At 38.2% G+C, this 19,084-nt stretch overlaps 1 protein-coding gene across 1 annotated transcript in view; it reads right to left on the bottom strand.

Moving 5' to 3' along the window:
- Positions 1-3,105: 3,105 nt before the first annotated feature.
- SH2D4B (SH2 domain containing 4B) overlaps positions 3,106-19,084 on the bottom strand; it is a 56,979-nt gene continuing 41,000 nt past the window's right edge. Inside the window, exons 7-8 of the mRNA XM_036385868.1 lie at positions 6,180-6,400; positions 3,106-3,467 (exon numbers count right to left, since the gene is read on the bottom strand). Of these exons, the coding sequence (XP_036241761.1) occupies positions 3,375-3,467; positions 6,180-6,400 (314 nt within the window). The 3' untranslated portion in view covers positions 3,106-3,374. The remainder of the gene's footprint in view (positions 3,468-6,179; positions 6,401-19,084) is intronic.

Raw genomic sequence — 19,084 nt, 5'->3', positions numbered from 1 at the left:
GCTTTTTTCAAAGAAACCTGCAAACAAGCTTTGGACCTTGTGTGCCATATTTTATTGGTGCGAAACAGATACGAGAAAAGTTAATTCATTTTAAAGTTTAAAAGTTTACCTTACAGCTGTGGCATTTTTCTTTATGAAACACAATTACCATAGCAGACCTCTCAGTGAACTCCTAGTGCTTGCATCAGCAAGAAACATTGACAGGGAATCTTGTAAGGAAATTCCATAACACGCCCCACTTATGACTTACCAATAGTTACCACTAGAAAAACAGGTCAGGCAGCAAGACTGGAAGGTCCCAGGGGCATGAGCAAAATCTCCCCCTGGCAGCCAAGGAAATGGCAGCACCAGGACCATTGTTTCAGCCAGTGAGGAACAGCTGCAGCCAGCACTACATGGAGAGGCAGACAGAGGGAAGCATTCAAGGCTGCAGCACTGACCAGCCCAGCTCTTACAGACTCAAGGGTACCAAATCTACCTCCAAGGTAGATTTAGCTCAAAGCTGAAAGCTTCCAGACTTGCAGAGAGAAGAGGTAGCAGTGCCTGGTCTTCCTCCCAGGGCAGCAAAAATCCAAAATGCTTTCAAAAGAACAGGATAAGCACATTTTGCCCTTTCTTGTTTTCCTAATTTTCCATATTTACTCTTTCACTGCTTTATCTCCTATTCTTCCTACTAACTAGGCTACATCTTCATAGTCCCCTTATTGTCTTGTTACCCCATTAGGCAACAAGAAGCACCTGTTAACTTAGAAAACATCTCCACGCCTGTACTTCACTCAAGTATATTGGCAACAGCTGCACATTTCTACCAAGGAAAGCTTCTGTTAGTTTCTGCTAGCTATGATCTCCTTTTGTTTCCTTCAAAACTTATCTTCAGCCAAGTGCACAGTATTTCATTGCAGCTGCTTCTGGTTTTATATTGTTTAGATGTCTTTCTTAGTAACTCTATGAATTGGCTGAATACTTTTTATTATTTCTGTGGGGCTTAAGGGAGAAAAAACAAGCAATTCCTTTACTTGTGAATTCTGCCATTTATTAGGAGAGTAAAACTCTCAGGAGAAATTGCAGTATTTCAAGTAATATCATTTGCAGGGGAACTTAAAAGGACTTTAAAATAAAGCTAGGTAAAACTTAGAGTGAGAAATTGATGACAGACAAAAAAAAATAGAAAATTAGAATTAGGAAATGTGCTCTGAAGTGAAAATAATGTTAATTACATCGCAAGAGCCACATAAGCTAAAGAGCTATTATTTCCAGGCCTTCTTAATGCTAAACAAAGCACAAGCAGTTGCTAGGAACTGTGTCACTAGAAATAAATAGCAGTATTATTATCAGCTTCTGAATGTGAATTGCATGTGGAACAAGTTCTTCAATATTCTGTCTATAAACATTCACAGCATTGCGTTGTGTAATCTTCTGAAAACTTTAGAATTTGCATGTCTTCTAGCATGCCTAGTGCCTTTTCCAGAGAAAAGATCTGGGAGTTTTTTTCATGGGGTTTTTTTGTTGTTGTTCTTGGTTTTTTGGGGTGTTTTCTTCAGTGCATAAAGGCAAAAGACTGGTCTGTAAAGACACCTTGGTGTCTAATCCTGTACAGTCTAAACTAAAGTCTACTGCTTTCTGACCTCAGAGGTATGTCTGTGGATAATGATATTTTTTAATAATTTTAAAGGTCCTTTTCCATTCTCCTTTAAGTAAAGGTCGAATTGTTCCATGAAAAAATTGTGCAGCTGTGAATAACCTGAGGCTGAGGTGGTTCTTGAGATGCTTCTGAAGGAGGGAGAAAGTGCAGAGCTGGTTTGCTCAGAGAAAGCAGATCTTTTTTGCTTATTTGCTGTGTCCTGACTTGCTTTGTTCTGAGGTGCTAACTATTTAAAACCTCCTGAGCCAGTGTGCCAAGTTATTGGTACAGAAACTGCCCAGCTGTCTCTGTGGGACATTCAACAGAATTTTCTTTTCATGGGCCACAAACGCTGATGGATTAAATCACACAAACCCCGATGTTAACAGAAAAAAAATGTTCCTGACAAATAATGAGGCTTGTGTACAAAAATCTGTACTTTAATATGAGTTAGCCATAAAATTAATTATAAAAAAATACTGTTATTACTACCACAAATATTTACTGTTGTAGCACCTGAAATGTTTAGTGTGCTCTATTGGCTTGGATAAGACAAGTTTCTTTTCCTGGTTGATTTTACCATCTAGATCAGACAGAGTACAGAAGGTACCAGTGAGTCAAGAGTCAAATGACTGTTTGAGGAGAAAGGGTTCAGGAGAGGTCTCACGTGGATTTTGCATAGAACCCCACAGGGCTCAGAGACTGCCCAAAGCAGTAGCTTATAGAAATATGCTCAGTGTGCCTTTCCTATGTGTACTGTGATGAGAGTTTATTATTTTTCTAGTCCAAGCACTAAGCAACTGCCACACAGATCTAGGCTTCTCTTCAATTTTCATGGGGTTAATATTTATAGTAAATTGCTCAGGAACACATTGTGTGCATTTTGGTTTTATGTATAAAATAGCATGATGATAGTGTAATTAGCTGTACCTTTTCTATGTATAAATATACCAGCCCCACCCTCTCATAACTCAGAAAAGGAAAATACCCAGTCCTATAGCAAAGTAAAGCTAGCAATATCTACTGTGTCTCTTGTACATCTAAAAGTGGAAAGTGTTACAAGACCAGTGAGAGAATTGCAGCAAATCAAACAGTTTCCTTTAGAATAAACTGACCACTTACTGTACAGGAGTAAGATTCCTTCCAAGACTGTTGGGCTTCATGAAAATGTAAATAAAATGTGTCTGACCTTTGTCTCTGCTGTGGGGAACTTTGTAGGCCTGAATTCAAAAGCATAATGGCAACTTTCAAGCTACACCTAATTACATTCACAATCACAAACTTCACAGGGATGTTTAAAGGCTGCTTCTCTTGTCATCAAAGTGCACCATTGGGTAATGAAATTGTCAGCAGAAACTGTCAAACCTTGCTTTGGAACACAGAATCTGTTCACCAACACTGATACAGTACTCTGTGAATGGCTCCTGCCCATGCTTCTTGCAGTATAAAACATGAGAAAATTAGGACAGGAACTTAGCATTCCGTGCAATTGGCTACAACCTCTTGAATTTTTTTTGAAGTAGTCCTCTTTTGCAATTTGCTGGTAATTTCTCACCTTTTAAGTGCTAGCAGTATGAATAATGATGATGATAATTCAGATGCAAACCAGAAATATTTTAGGCCTCCTAATGAGGATAATTTTTGGCCACAAGACCAGTGGCTTTGAAAGTGGGTTAACTACTTCCATTGTTTACTTTTGTAACTATCTATTACTACAGCTATCCAGAATGCATTCCTGTTGGTCCTGGATCAGTTATTCAAATAAAGGGCTGTAGTCTGGTGGATTCTTCTGCTGTCCACATGGCTCCAGGAGTAGCTCCCCACCTGAGGATGTGATGATTTCTTCCTGGAATGATAAAACCAATTAAAATACCAAAGATCTAAACTGCACCTACCTTCTAAGAATAGCAATGAAGGCCATCATTCCTCTGTAACTGGCTAGAAACTATGACTAAACACTTGATAAAATAATTACAGACCAGCAAAAGGATCTTACAGGTTAATCATTTTCTTCATCCTTTGTTTGTCTTATTTATGCTGGTAGCAACTTGTGCTATTATCAAGAAGTGAAATCAGCACACCCAAGAGACTCTGATTTGTACTACCTGTAAGTTGCTGCACTACTTAGTACAGAAACTGCCCAGCTGTCTCTGTGGGATGTTCAACAGAATTAGGAATTCAACTACAGATGCTTATAGAGGGTGTTCTCATGGGTTAATTCAACAGACAGATGCCAGTCTTACCATGCTGCTACCCCCAGGCAGACTGAGCAGGAGCTCAGTGTTGAGTGCTCACACACACAGGAACAGCTTTCTGACTGATGACAGCAAGGTGAAAGACATTGCCCTTGCTAGGAAAAGGCAGACTGTACTCACAGCACCTATGCACACAAGATGCACATTCACATCATATTCTGTAAGGTTTGTTCTTCCAACTAATGGTTACCACCTCCTCATGTCTGCCAGCTGAGTTGCTTGAGTGACCTCTCAGTTTTTTAATCAAAATGAAACAAAAGGAAGTCACTCAGTATAAGCAAGTAAAAAATTAGTTACATCAGTCCTCCTCGGGCCCTTAAAAAAAGGGCAATCTTTGGGGTTGGGAAGTATACTCTTGCTAAAAATAGCCATGAGGAAAGCAGCACCTTTTCCAAAATATATAGCAATAGCTGCAAGGGAAAATGTGCCCACAGCACAACCAGTCATATACAGATTGCTTGGGGTTACCAGGAGGCTTTGGGACAATTGACAGTGTACTTCACCAGAGAGGGCAAACAGAAAAGCCTCTAAGAAAACCAAGTGACAGACAGGATAAAATACCTCCTGAGGTGATTGCCAAACGTACCAGTTTTAATACAGCCATAAGCTAGACAGAGAAAATAGAACTATGTGTTGGCATTAAAGCTGAACTGGTTTCCCTGATAGGCTTACTGCTGGGGCAGCTATTAACTCTTATCATGGGACACCTAAGCAAGTTTTTTCCTTTTTTTAAATGGCAGGAACTAAAAGCAATTCTGCTTCTGACAAGTGCTCTACTGCTGTCTGTAAATAGATGTGTTCCTAATACAGTGATTGCCTAACATGAGCTGTGATGAAAATACAGGAATATAGCTGGAGCACAGATGGCTGGAACTGGTTGTCTCCATCACCAGGGGCAGAGGGGAAACTACATTAGCCAGAGGTTCCACATCCAACACGTGATAATCTGGATTTGATGTGTTGTATGTTTGCTTTTCTTGCCCTAACAAAGCCTTGTTTACACGCTTTCCAGGTGCACCGGGGCTGGCTAGATGGCATGGAACTTCACAGCTGCCTGTGAAGTTTTGTAACATCGTGTTTTGAATTTGTGGCTAAAACAGTGTTGATAACACACTACAGTTTTGGCTATTGCTGATCACCACTTGCACAGCACAAAGGCTTTCTCTTTTTCCCACTCAGGCCCTGCTGGCAGAGTAGGCTGGAAATAAGGGAGAACTAGGAGGGGACACAGCCCAGTTGGTTAACCCAAATTGGCCAAAAGGACACTGTGTACAAGAAGGGTGTCAGGGATTTGAGCTTCCAAGGTGGCCACTGAGAAAGGTTTTATTTAAATTAGGGGAGGACATATATTTTAGTCAAATGTGACACCTACGATCTCCCCATGTGGAAATATAATTCATGGACATTTAATGTCATAGTGATCTCTGAGGGGACATTAAGGCAACACTAAACAGATACTGCAAAACAAGTGAGATAAAAGCAATATTTAAAAGACAGGGAATTTAGAAGAAAAATAACCTGAGACTGAATACTTAAAAAATTAAAAGCTGTGAAGAAAAAATTTGTAGAATAACTCTGAGACTAGAGTGAGAAAAAGATAAAATAGGATGGGGAACTAGAAAAGAAAGGATGAAGAGGAACTATAAGGGTGGCTAAGAAAAAAGCAGAATTAAAACTGATGAAGATAGGGAGATGCCAGATGAAAACAATTTATGCTTTCAGAAACAGTGCTACTATTTAGTTACAGTCTGGCAACAAGAACCAGAACCTAGAGGTAAAGTAATTCAAATCCATCTAAAATCAAATAGTAAATTCGCTTGCAAGATTGTTTTGGGTAATAAGAAGTGACCCTTAATACATCCCTAAAAGAGAGCCCCTCCATGTTCCCTTCTTTAGTGCAGGGTCACACTCTCTTGCTTTTGCACATTACAGCCCTCACATCAAAGGTAGAAAAATACTGAAATTTCATTGAAAGACCTTTCTATGGTATTTCCAATCCAATTTTCCACAGCAAAAAGGCTCAGAAAGCGTTACATCTGTCAGCCCTTATTAGGCCATTTGTAGCCAAGGAGAGTACACACTGTATAAAGGGACACAAGTACATACTGGAGCACTTGAAAGAAGGGGAAAAGCCTTCTGATTCACTGCAACAGAAGTGTGAATGTTACAGCTGGGCTTAGTGTACAATATTCTTTCCCACTATGGTCATTCCTATTTTCCAGTGTGGTTTCAAGCTACATGGCTCCTCATTAAGTTATTAATCCATTCCACTCAGCTATTGATCTCCACCTAGCAAGTGTTACCTTGTGAAAATCAATCAGGTCAGTGAGCGTTGGGTGTCGGTTTGGATCCACCCCCAGGAAGCTGTAGAAATCCCCTGAAGCATCCACCAGGAAGTGCTTGAAGCCGTTCTGCTGGCGGTAGGACAAGGCATAGCCCCAGATTTTCTCACTGACTCGCACCAGGAACGCGCCTTCAGATTTATTCATCAACAGCTCCTCTGCTTCCTGACGGCTGATAATGCCTGGCAAGAAAAAACCCCATGGTTATGCAGGTAACAGGTCTGCCAGAGGCAATCAAATGCAGCAAACACTGAACAGAAGTGAAATCACAATGGCGTAACTTCTGAAGGCTGGAATGTTTCTAGGAGGAGATGGAGACAATGTTTATGCTGTTTGCTTCTGAAGGGTAGCTGTACGGGTTTTGATGGAGTCTGGTGAGATATGCTTTTTAATTTGATGATTAAGACTTGCTTTTTCCCATCCTTACTTCTTTTTCAAAGGATAAATAAATGCAACTGGCCTATCAAACCAGCAAATTCTGGACAAGCTGTCATTTAAGCAGACTAGCATAGCTAGGCATTGCAGCTTGAATTTGCAATGCATTGCTGATATTTGCAATTGTATTGCAGTTCTGCAGACTCTGTTGTCTTATAACTGCTTAATATGTCCTACAAAAGGAATGTAAAGCAAATGTCAGGGGAAAAAGAATTTCTCTGCTTTTGTACATCCACACACATACACATGCATAGATGCATATAGGTAAATTTGAGGGAAAGGTTTAATGGGAGTAGAGTTTCAAAAACTTTCCCATTTTATTCTTTTGTGTTGGAAAAATTTCCATCTCTCTTGTTCCTTCTGATTCTGGGGCACAACTCTGAAGTTGCTGGTGCTTCTGCTTGCATAGAAGTTATAACAGGTAAAACCTATCCTAATCACAACCCATAACAAGGGTGTGATCAGAATTACACCTGGCACTGAACCAGGTCTTACCATCCACCCAGAGAGCCTGGTTCCAGTCTGTCTGGTCAGCCTAGAGGACAGTCAGCTCATGTCTCAATTATCTGTGAAACACCAGATGCTCCTTCTCATCAGGAGCAGATGTTGAATTAGGCCATCTGAGTGTGAACATGGCACCATACGTCAGTAAATAATGTATGTACATGTTCCAAAGTTACTCTCTGTGGGGATAACTTTCTCCAAACAATGTATGTAATATTTAATGGAACTGCTTGTCATAGTAGAAACCTACACATGTCCTAGAGAGAGTTCCATGAAGCCACCTTGTTTTAGTGTAATAACAAACATAGTTCAGGGATTATCAGTTTGCACAGAGATGGGTTTACCTGATGTTTGGAATGCTCTAATTAAGTCCTTAAGGAAAATTATGCATCTGGGAGACATAGGAAGGGACTGAGGAGGTCTGGGTATTAAAAGCAAGCACTGTGTGATATTTGGAAAGGTAGAAAAACATCTCCTTCTTTCAATTTTTTGTCTACTTTGAGAATATGAATTTCTTTTACAATTTTACTTGGTGCAGTGACAAAGGGCTCAATCTCAATGGGGCTCAAAGGTCCCCTTGGGAATACCCTCAGTACTAAGAAGAAATATAGTCTGCTGAATGACACCCATTTCTCTTTTATGAAGGATATTGCATCATCTTTGCACCAGACATGAAGAACAGGCAGTGCAAACATAAGCATTTGTTTAGAAACAGCAAGTAACTAACTGCTCAGCAACAGTGTCAATTGATGCACTTCCCAAAATTCAAAGTACTTATCTTGGAGGTGTTCCAAGATGAATTATTAAAAATTTTTGAACTCTGTTCAAATGAAAATACAGTGCCAGTATGAATTCATATGATATTATGGGAAACGTATTATGGGAAGCTGCACCACCACATCCCCAATACCAGGTGCCCAAGAATTACACAAAACCCCATTCTGAAATCACAGTATCTGTTAACCCAGTCTTCTCTCAAACTGACCTAATTTAAATATGCATTAAATGTGTTATTAGTGATTATGATGGCTACTTCCTTGACAAATCTCTGCTGGAAATAAATGCAGATGAGCCACACTACCAATCTCAGAGCATTTAATGACAGGAAAGGATAAACAGTGCCATCACCAGCAAATACTACATTAATTACCATAAATCAGTATTTACACTGTAGTTTTAGATTGAAGACATGCTGATAACTTTTGAGATAGGAAGTGGGTGTTGTTATAACTACCTCTTCTCCAAAGAGTGGCAGAACTGTTACACATCCCTGACAGGGAATGAGGTAGACTAGACAATTCAGCCTTGGTGAATATAGAGAATTTGTAAAACAAAGAGAATTGTAAAAAAAAGTGGCTGTATTATACAGTGAACACTATTAGGATATTTCTAGGGTTTGAATCACTATCAGGCATATAATATGAAATTCATTTAGCATTGATTAGTTTAATGGCAAACAATCTGTTCACCTGCTCTCAACTCCCACCAGTGGAGCTAAACACTGTAGGCTTCCACACAATGCCATCTTCTTTGCCAGACCTTAGTTGTGTTCTGGGCGCTTCATATCATTGAGTAGGTAAGAAATGCTGCATCGCTCAAAGCCAAGCTCTTTTTTTGTTTTAATTCACTTTTCTGCTAAAGATGGTCTAATATATTATCAGCCAGCCACTCTCTTCCCTTTTACTGTCCTGATTCTGTTGATAGCTCACAACAAACCATCTCTCCCCACAATTTCCTCCCTCTCCCTGCCTCCCAGTTATTTTGTTTTTCTCTGGTTCAATTCTTCAGAGGGTGGTTATTACAGCAATGAAAGTTTCCCTCTACCCTTTAAAAAACATTATCCTGTTCTCAAGACAATTGGAAAAAGAGTGGCACTGTTCACTCCTGAGATGATTGTAGAAAGATAGACAACATCTGTGAAACGCCTACATTTAAAATTGTTTTAACTAAAATCAAGAATCTTTGGTTTCCCAAGGCTCCAATATGAGGTATAGAATCATAAATGCTCTTATCCGTGCTAGTTAGGACATTAATGACATATATTAAATGGAAACCACTGATGCTTTGAAAACTAATTTCCCCTCACTCTCATTCTTGCTAATCTCTTAAAAAGATTAAACAAGGGGAAAGCCTAGTCCAGTTTTTGATGCTTATAGATATTAACAGCTTGGATTCTTAGCAGAGAAAATAACATTTTCTAAGACAGTTATTTCAAATCATAGAACATTCATCATCAACTGACATGTTCCTAACTAACAGCTTCATTTTTAAAATACAGGACAAGTTTTAGATGATGATAGGCACATCTTAACATTTTTTTTTGCAATTATGTTCTGTTTACTGCCACCAATCTTTCAAACAGGAAAAAGAGCATCCTAACATTTAGGATGTATTAAGCTCATGTGAGAAGTGGTGAGTTCATTATTAAGCCCAGCTAAAAAATCCTAATGCTGCCTTCAAGTTTACAGGAGCCTCAGCAGTAGAAAGTGCTATTCTGCAATATTCTGCAATGGCACCTCATCTTCCCACTCTACTTTCAGGGTTATCCTACATACATCCTTGAGTGAAACTCAAGATATATGTATGTATTTGTTGCAAAAAATGCCACACCAAGCATGAATCCAAGGCTGATAAATTTTGCCAACAAGATAGACAATGTAATAGAAGTCTAGAATTATTTTTTCATGATTATACAGATAAAGTAACATCACATCCTTTTTTGTAACCTACCAAGGTTACAACAAAGAAAGAAAGAAAGGAAAGAAAGAAAAAAGCTCAAGTAAATTTCAGGAAAAAGAAAACACCATAGAAGCCTGAAAATAACTTTGTTTAGAACAGATTTTATGGTCTTGGGCATTTTGATCAAAAGTTTGGTCATAGGTTTTTCTCCTTATTTCATTACGATTTTAAAAAATCATGCAGTTAAAAAATCATGCGGCCCCCAGATCAAAACTGCCTGGGGCCAAATCTGAATGAAGGCAATCAGTTTTGAAAGAAATAATCAAAGTAAACAGAAATTCAGAAGAGATTGATCCAAGTGCAGCAGTGTGGTTTCAGAGGAGCTGACAGGCTGTGTCACATGGCAGTGTTAACATAAGCCACTGCCAGGAGGAGCAAGAGCAGCTTCTGAGAACACTCTGTGAACCTCATGGAGGGGGGCAGAGCTTCCAGAGCCCACAGAAGATGGAGATGCTCATGAGGAGGCAATACAAGGTAAAATGAAAACTGAAACTGGGGAACTAAAACTTAGAATAGATCTGACCTTTTTGATGTCCCACAATAAGGTGGGATAGTAAAGGCTTGGAGCAAACACTCAAATGACACTAGCAACAATCTCTGGTCTTTCATCTCATCTCTGGCGAGAAGATGAAAAATCCAGCTCCTTCAGCCACTCAGAAAGACCAAAAGCATAAAAGCAGGGAAGATGAACTGATGGCTTCCCTGCAGTGAAGAACTAGAGCAGCTATGGTTTATACTCTCAAGGAAAAGCATCACTCAGAGCAAGTTTCCTCAGGTTGACTTTTCCAATTCTCTCCCACAGGTGCAAGTCTATACATGGACTCTGAAACTGACTGAATATAGTTCAGGTTGTTCATTGGGAAGGACACAATCTACAGCAGGGTGATGTCTAGACTAAATACTTTATGTCATCCTTGAGACTGCCAACGTCACACAGAATTTAAAGAACGCTGTTATCAGTACGGTGGTTTATGGACTGTGCTGCAACTGAGAGAGTCAAAAAATAACAAAGGGCCTAACGTACCACATATAATAGTCATGCCTATATAAAAAAATCATTCTGCCTTTAATGATAAATATATACAAATAGAAGTCATACATTGTCATTTCTCTGGTGTTTCCAGCAGAAGTAGCATGCACAACTAAATACACCCACAAATATTTGCAGCAATAGGATCATACAGTGTACTGCTATTGAAGAGGTTTCACCCTCTCCTTCCTTTTAGTCACAATGCTTTTTTGAATAATGCCACAAGAAGAGATCAATAGTATTGTGTGAGAAAAGCTAGAGCTGAGAGGTAACAATAGCTCTGCCTCTGCTATTTCAGAATAGAAGCAATAAAGGCCAGAAAGCAAAGCAAGGGAGTAAATCAAAGACATCTGGTAATAGAAACAAAGCTGTTGAAGCTATTCACCATCTGCTGTTAAAACAGAACAAACTCACATGGGACTAGATCTTCAAAAGAGTTCTGTTTCCATTTAGACATTGAAATAAATGGCCAAGCTTAGTAAGAAAACCAACAAATAAGAAAACAAAAATTCAATAAAAAACCCAAACACAAAACCAGCACAACAACTGGTAGGTTTGTTGAGGTTTGGGAGGTAATTGTGGTTTTTTGTTTTTCCAGACTCTGGCTTGAAGTGTCATGGCAAGAACTCAAGAGCCAAGGGGTTCTGAATTCCTATGTAATGCTTTTGCTATTTGCAGCTCGTAAGAATGCAGCTTTTTCATGCTGTGCTGCAGGTTGGTAATGTGAGTCCTAGTAACTAGTAATATTTATGGTCACAAAAAGCAAAACATAAATATATGTAAATCAAACCTTCCTGTCTCCATAGAACTGCACTGGTAGACAAAGCTGGGTTGTATTTAGAAATCAACAGGTAAAACACACATTTGAAATATACTCACAGATGAGTTTTGTCAGGACTCAGGGGCCAGTGTGGGGCATCTTCTCTGAGCTACATAGGCAAAGCAAAGTGAGACTCTCCAGGGAGCCTCTGCACAAAGTTTTCTCTGCTCCACACTCACCACCTCTTCTGCACAATTTCAGGAGTCGAGCATGAGTAACATACCTCAGATAGAGATAAATCTGTGCTGGGGAAAGGTGAGCAGGAGCCCATTAGCCATTCTTCACCATTCCTCTCCTTTGTAACCATCCTGGCACATTTCTGGCATATGCAGAATTGGGAAGCAACACCTCAGTGAGATTCAGCCAACTCTCCAGTGTGCCTTGCTCACTATAGGAACTATGCCCTGGGCTATGCACAGACACTATAGCAAACCAAGGCCCAGAGGGATAATGTATTTCTGATGGCAAGAGATCCCTTTAGGCAAGGATGAGGCACCTTGATACTTCATCATGTGCTAAATGAGCTCTCCTTGAAGACTTGATGCATATCTTGAATCTCTATACAGGAGAAATTCAAGGAAAAGTATTATAGGTAAAAATATATAGGACTGGTTTTGTTTGGGTGGAGTTTTTAAAGGGGTTTTTTGTAGTGTTTTTCTGATTGGTTGGTTTGGGGTTTTTTTTCTAATGTGGATTCAGCTCCCTGTTTTGTCAGGATACAACAGTTCTTAGAATAAAGCAAACTCAGTCTTCAGAAGATTTCTTAATTTGCTAAGAATAAGATTCTCTAAAGCAATTAAAAACATACTGAAATTCTGAAAGGAATGGATGCCTTACTCTCCTGGGAATCTTAAAAAATCCCATCTAAATGAATAATGCAGTAATAAAGAGTATTTTTCTTCAGGTTTACAGAAAATTGGGTGTGTTACATCCATTGTTGCCAGTGCAGCTCACAGTTAATTCCCTATGCACTCTGCAGAAAATATACCTCTTAATTGTCTCCTTCAGAGTTCATTCTACATCCAACTATCAAATACTGTAAAAACCCTTTATACCCACTGTCAAAACATTTACACCTTATTCACTAGCAAGCAGTGCAGCACATAAAAGACAGGTGTTGGCATTACTTGTCTGAATATACCAGTGTATAATAAAGCTGTAAATTTTGCTGTTAATGTCTCCTCAAAGCCTCATGTTGGTTTCTCTTCTTCCTTCTTTTCAATACAGCCTATAGAATGCATTAGCTGTGAGGAAAAGAATTTAACCTCTCTCTTCTCTTTTAACATTATTGTCATGTATTAGAATATAGCACAAAATACTTTTAACCTTTTATATATAGCACAAACCTTTAACCTTTAATATATAGGACAAAATACTCTTAACCTTTTACCTGATATATATATTACTTTTTTTGCTTTAGATAAAGGCTCTTCTGACCTGAAATCCCTGCATTAAATCTCTGCTACTACCCTTTAATTTTTGTTAGTTTTCTCTTCTTGTCTAAATAGCTTCTAAAAAGAAGCTTATGCTAAAAGATTGAACAGTTAACCATTCAATTTTCAGTGGCTTCTTAAACTAAAATCCTGTGTGTAATTTAGTACGTATGATCAGTAAATTGTCAGAAATTGTGGGTCAGGAATATTTCATTTTGTACTGCTTTCCCTGTTGGAACACTGCCATGTTTCAAAGTCAGAAGCCTCAATGTTCCCGTGAACTCAATGGAAGATCAACAACAGGAAGGTTGGGGTTTTGGTTTTGCTTCTGTTGGTTGGGTTTTTAAATCAGTAAATACTTCCAATCCTTCATTAAACCTTCTACACTCTGTTATAGATACCTGCCATTTCCTGCAAGTAGCATGGAAAATAAATATATGCATGAGAATGTCTTCGAACTTGAGAAAATATCAGTACACTAATCCAAGCAGGAATTTTGTTACAAATATTATTCCTGTAGGATGCATTCACCTCCTTACAATACAGATGAGATTGAATTTTTATTTCTATTATGTACAAAAAGTTATAGCAAGCTATGCAGACCATCAACAAAGTTCTGTGTTGGGGGCAGGATGTGACACATGCAGTGGATATTAAGACCTTGCTGTATCTACTGAAACATTGAAATTTGCTTAATCAGTAAAGAACACAAATACCTCACTAAAACCTGACAGGGCTAGAAACTGTACAGTGGAGTAATAAACACAGAGCAAAGAAACTGATTTATGCTCTGATCCTTGCTCAGTAAACTGAAACACCTCTGTCCTGGTACAATAGTCACTGATACTGTGTTTTGTGTGCAAATTGAAGAGTGGGACAGTTTTTTTAAAAGGTTAGTGGGCAGTATTCATGATCCTTTCACCAGGCAGACAGAATGCTTGCATTCATTCAGTCTTGGTCTTGCAAGCAAGAAACAGGAAATTCTAGTTTGTGGTCATCTTTTGCAAGCATTCTTGTTTACATTACTCAACTTGTTACTGCTCACCTAAATTCTCAAAGTTTACTGAGTTTGAAAATGAGAGAGAAAAAACCTTCTAGTATGCAAATTAGATCTAAATCAAGGAAAAAGATGAGAAGACTGATATGTGCAAGAAGAGGGAAGAGGAAAAGCTCTCCTGGGACCTATTTATGTTTTCATAACTCTAGCCATCATTAGGCTCTTGTTTCTCCTAAATACTTCTGAGGGAAACACAGACATGAACAAACATGAAAGACTGAGCTTTTACCAAACTGATTGCACAAAACAAAACAAAGCCCAGAGTGAGATTCTTGTTGACTTTGATTTCTGCAAAAAGGAAATATAGAAGAAAAGTAGAAAGTAGAAAAATTCAAGTAGAAGAATTAAACTGGTCTTTCAGTAGAACCTTCTAGGTTTGTACAACTGATTCCAAGGCAACATTGCCAGGTGACTCTCATTGCCAGGGGGAGCACGTGGACCAAAGGCAAGAACAGTGCATGGAACAGCATTGCTGCTAAGTAGCCTTGGCTGGGGTAACCTTCCTGCTGAGATCTCAGAGTCCATCACTGGCTGATGGGCAGTTGCAGTGGGGGACATAGGGGGCACAGTTCTGAATACACAGAGAATAAGAAACTTTGTGAAGCTGGGGGTAATTCTTTCTGGAATCAAAGGCTCCTTTAAAAATTAATTTAAATAAATATGTAAAAGCAGAAATTATTTGCAATTCAAAATCAGCAGTCACTGAACACTTCACCCGCTGAAGGCACCACGATGAGGACTGAGTGCCAGTTCCCTGACTTGCTGTGCAAGCTGCATTTGGAACTCAACCCACTGCTCACTCAGTGTGTGGAGATGTTACCATTTCCCACTGCCTGCAAGTGGAAGACAAGGGTGAAAAACTGTAAGTGTTAAAACTACTGTCAATCTCAGGGATTGTTTTGGAAAAAAACCTGTCTCCTTAGATTTTTGTTTACTTGCAGCATCTTCCTTCTCTCAAGGCTATACGTACATTTAACCACCAGGATTTTCTTTTAAAAACAGTGTCAGAAGAAATACTTGTACTTGCAAATCTATAGGTGTTTAATCTCAACAAGAAAGACAAGTCAAGCACAAAACTTCAACTGTGCAGTCTTTTAAAACAGCTACGTATTTTACTATCTCTGAAAAAAGCATTACTGACTGAAGTGTGGAATACTTTACAGGACATGTAAATCCATAATCATTATTTTAAAAATTAAATACTAGTGGATATACATATATATTTACTTATTTTAGCACCAGGTTCTTCTGCACTACACATTTAACATATTGATGTTTCTTAATAAGTAAGATGCTTCTTTTTGTCTTCAAATAATTTTGAGATAAGAAAAATACTATATACTAACACCAAATATATTTTTTTTCATTTACAGTATTGATACATAAATTATTTTTGATGCTTCTGAATTGTGAATACTTGGTTGCTTAGGCACACAAACATTTACATTTGCAGTGCAGACTGGCTCCTTTGTGTAACCTGTTCTAAAAACACAGCCACATTTACAGATATATTGAAGAGACAGTAAATAATGAACATTCATTTTAAAAGGCTGCTGTGGGCTAAGAAAAAATGAACTCCATCCCAGCCAAAAGCAGGACGTTACCCCACCATTTGCATGCTCTATCATGAGTATACCACTTGTAGAGGAAATGGGATTTAATTCAGCACCCATGGATTTCATAATATCTACACTGTGGCTGATATTATCCTGAATAAATTATATAATAAATCAGCATAAACTCCAGCAAAACAGCTTGGGCCCTCATTAGACTTCCTCGCCTTGTATACTGTGCAGCCATTTATCCTGAGGCAGGTTTTGACCCATTATACCCACTTTTCCATCATGTAATTAAGTACAGAAAATAAAGAAGAATTAAAAAATCAGGCCCATGTCCACACAGATTGGATTGAGACAATCAGCTGCCAAAAAGCTTTCTAATAATAATAGCAATAAATTACTTAGAATTGTAACATGCTCTGATTTTCTATCAAAATTAACAAGACAGCAACATTAAGTCCTAGTGCAGTTCCCCGTGTCACTATTGCCATAGTTGTAAATGGCTAGGAGAGGGAGTAACTGTATTTACTAAATGCAGAAAAGGAATTAATTGCTTAGGTAATAGGAAGCTACTGGCAAATTGCATCAAGCCAAGCGAAAAGCAGAAAAATGGACAAGAATATTCTGAAATCATGGCAGCCACATGACACAAACTATACAAAGGCAAACAAAAGCAAAGCAGATGTGTCTGTAACACTACATTTTATGAGTATTCCTGCCTTTATCATGTCATCTCCACTAAGCATTAAAAAACCCACCAAAACAAAAACCCACTCACACAAACACACACAAAAGGTAAAAACAAAAAAACAACAACTAAAAACTGGAGGGAAAAGCAGTGCATTCAGTCATGAGCCAAATTATAAAAAGCCTGCAATTCTTAGGCTCTAAAGCTCAGAGAAAAACAAGAGTGACACTTTTTCAAGCTCATCTCTTGAAAAATAGGAAAATAATTTTAGAAAAAGGTCATTCTCAGGCATTCTTTCCTTCTTCACATTGTTATAAAGCTTTTCAATGTCTTGTATAAAAGCAATAGAATGTTTCATTATGAAAACAAAGAATGCTTAAGAATCTTTTCAATACATATTCCAGTTTTTCATGATTTTGTTGAATTAAGATAAATCCCAACACTTCAAATTCGGACTTAGAAACTGAACTCACTGTCTTTATCAGAGGTTTCACATGTTTTACTTGGATGTAACAACAGAACCAAAATATAGACTATAGCTTCAGGCAAACAGGAAATATATCTTAGTCCTATTTAGGAAAAGTCTTGAAATAAATGAGATGCACTGAATGAAAGCACATTTTAAAACACTGAAGAAAGGTTACCATGTTAGTGTTTATCAGGACGAAAACAACTGCATTGGCTTTAGACTGGCAGATGGATTCAAATAATTTTCTGTATGATGCATCTCTAAATGAATTCTTGAATTACTTTCCATACAGTCAATTAATCTGCTGTTCTACCTAAAACCTACAAGCTTCACAATGACTTCAATGAAAGAGCGAAGTAAAATGTTGACAAGAGTAATGATTCTTAGATATTCAAAATCTGCTTGTGTGTAAACTGAAACCCAAAGCTCTCCACAGACACCCATGCTTAGTAAGGTTTATTCACATGTCAAATTGCTGTGAACAAATGTCTTCAATAGTATAACACAAAATACACCTGGGTAGGAAAGGTTTTGTAACTCTACTGATTGCTAACAGAGAGGTGATACCTAGGCTGGTCATTTTTTTGAGCATTATGAATGTTCAGCCTTCTTTGGGAGCCTTCCTGCTACATTGCTAGCTTAAATGCTTTATTTATGCTAATATTGATTTGCTATTCAGTACACAGGGAATGCATTATGAATTAAACTTCATTAATTCAGTGGTCTCACTGTAAAAGCATTTGCCCAATGAACAAACACTGAAATGTCTAGCAGATAATTGAGTTACGTGGTAGTAAACAAAATATTACACTACAGCCTCTGACAAGCTGCTAACTTGCAAGAGTTGCTAATGTCTTCCACTAGCCCTTACATATTGATACTGATTTGTATTGATGTATCTATGCTTTTTATCTGACTATATGGAAGGTAGGTTTGGATTCTTCTTGCATCCAACAGAATTCTTCAGACCTGTAGTTTAACTTCAAGAAGCAAGGGGTGGCTTTTAGATCCTGGGGCCATTTCTCAATGTATTGTCTTTCCATGTGCTTCATGACACAGCTGAGGGTTGCTGCATGCTCCCAGGTGAAACTCTGAATTTCAGGAAGAACCTAGACTAGTGCCACAGATTTGGCCCACAGTTTATAGCCTCTCATGAACACCCTGAGCAGATACCAGCTGATAAAGGCAGTCACATGGTGCAACTGGCTCTGCAGGCACCACAGCAATGTGTGAGTACAAGGCAAGGAAGCTTTCCAGGAGGCTTTACTGATACCCTTCTTGGCCATTAATTAGACAGAAGAAAAGTAGTGGAATGCATTCTCAGTTTGCTTTTATCTAATAAGGAAGCCCTCAGTTTTAAAGAAAAAATATAGCCCACAATCAAAAATTACAGATGAGCCCTTCTCCTTTCTATACTTAAATTAATAGATCCAAAAAGTACAAAATCCTGATTATATAACCACAAACACATGCTCACAATGGTCTTTAAAAGCACACATATCTTACAGCTCACCTAGAATGCTATAATCTCAAGGGTGTTGAAGAAGCTGTCAAGACACATTTTCCATAAACTTAAATGACAAGTGTACTAGTAAATCAAAGTGTCAGCAGAGCTCACTCAAAAGGAGGAGAAAAACAAAAGCCACAGTTGACACGGAGCCCTGGAAAATTCAAATTTTACAGCTGAATGTTTCAACAGATAACTAGGCAGAAAATATACTGTGTTCTTTACTTCACATGCTTTTCTCTCAGGTAAAGGAAAATGGTTTTTTCCTTAAATATATTCCCTTTGTGTAAAGTTTAAGAATGAATTTATTTTATAGGTACATTAGCAATCTGAAATCTCAATTCTATTTTTATCTGTGAGAAGCTTCCAGATGACATCACTGATCTCATAAGAAATCATTCTACATGTTTTTTTAATCAAGTAATTATTAGAACCTTTATCTCTAAAAGGGGTACAAATTTAAATCAAGGTACATCTGGAGTAATTTCCCATATTCAAATTAAAACAGCAGGTCCAGATAGATTTCTACAAAGCATTTTCTGTAACTGCTTAAGAAACTGTACTTCTTTATCTAGCTCAAAGAAAAGTAAATGTAGGCATAATATTGATAACTAATTTTTCTTCT

The sequence above is a fragment of the Molothrus ater genome, chromosome 8 (assembly GCF_012460135.2).
Source record: "Molothrus ater isolate BHLD 08-10-18 breed brown headed cowbird chromosome 8, BPBGC_Mater_1.1, whole genome shotgun sequence".
In the NCBI taxonomy this organism is placed as follows: Eukaryota; Metazoa; Chordata; class Aves; order Passeriformes; family Icteridae; genus Molothrus; species Molothrus ater.
The sequence above is the reverse complement of the archived record's forward strand: the minus strand, read 5'-3'. Positions and strand labels throughout refer to the sequence as shown.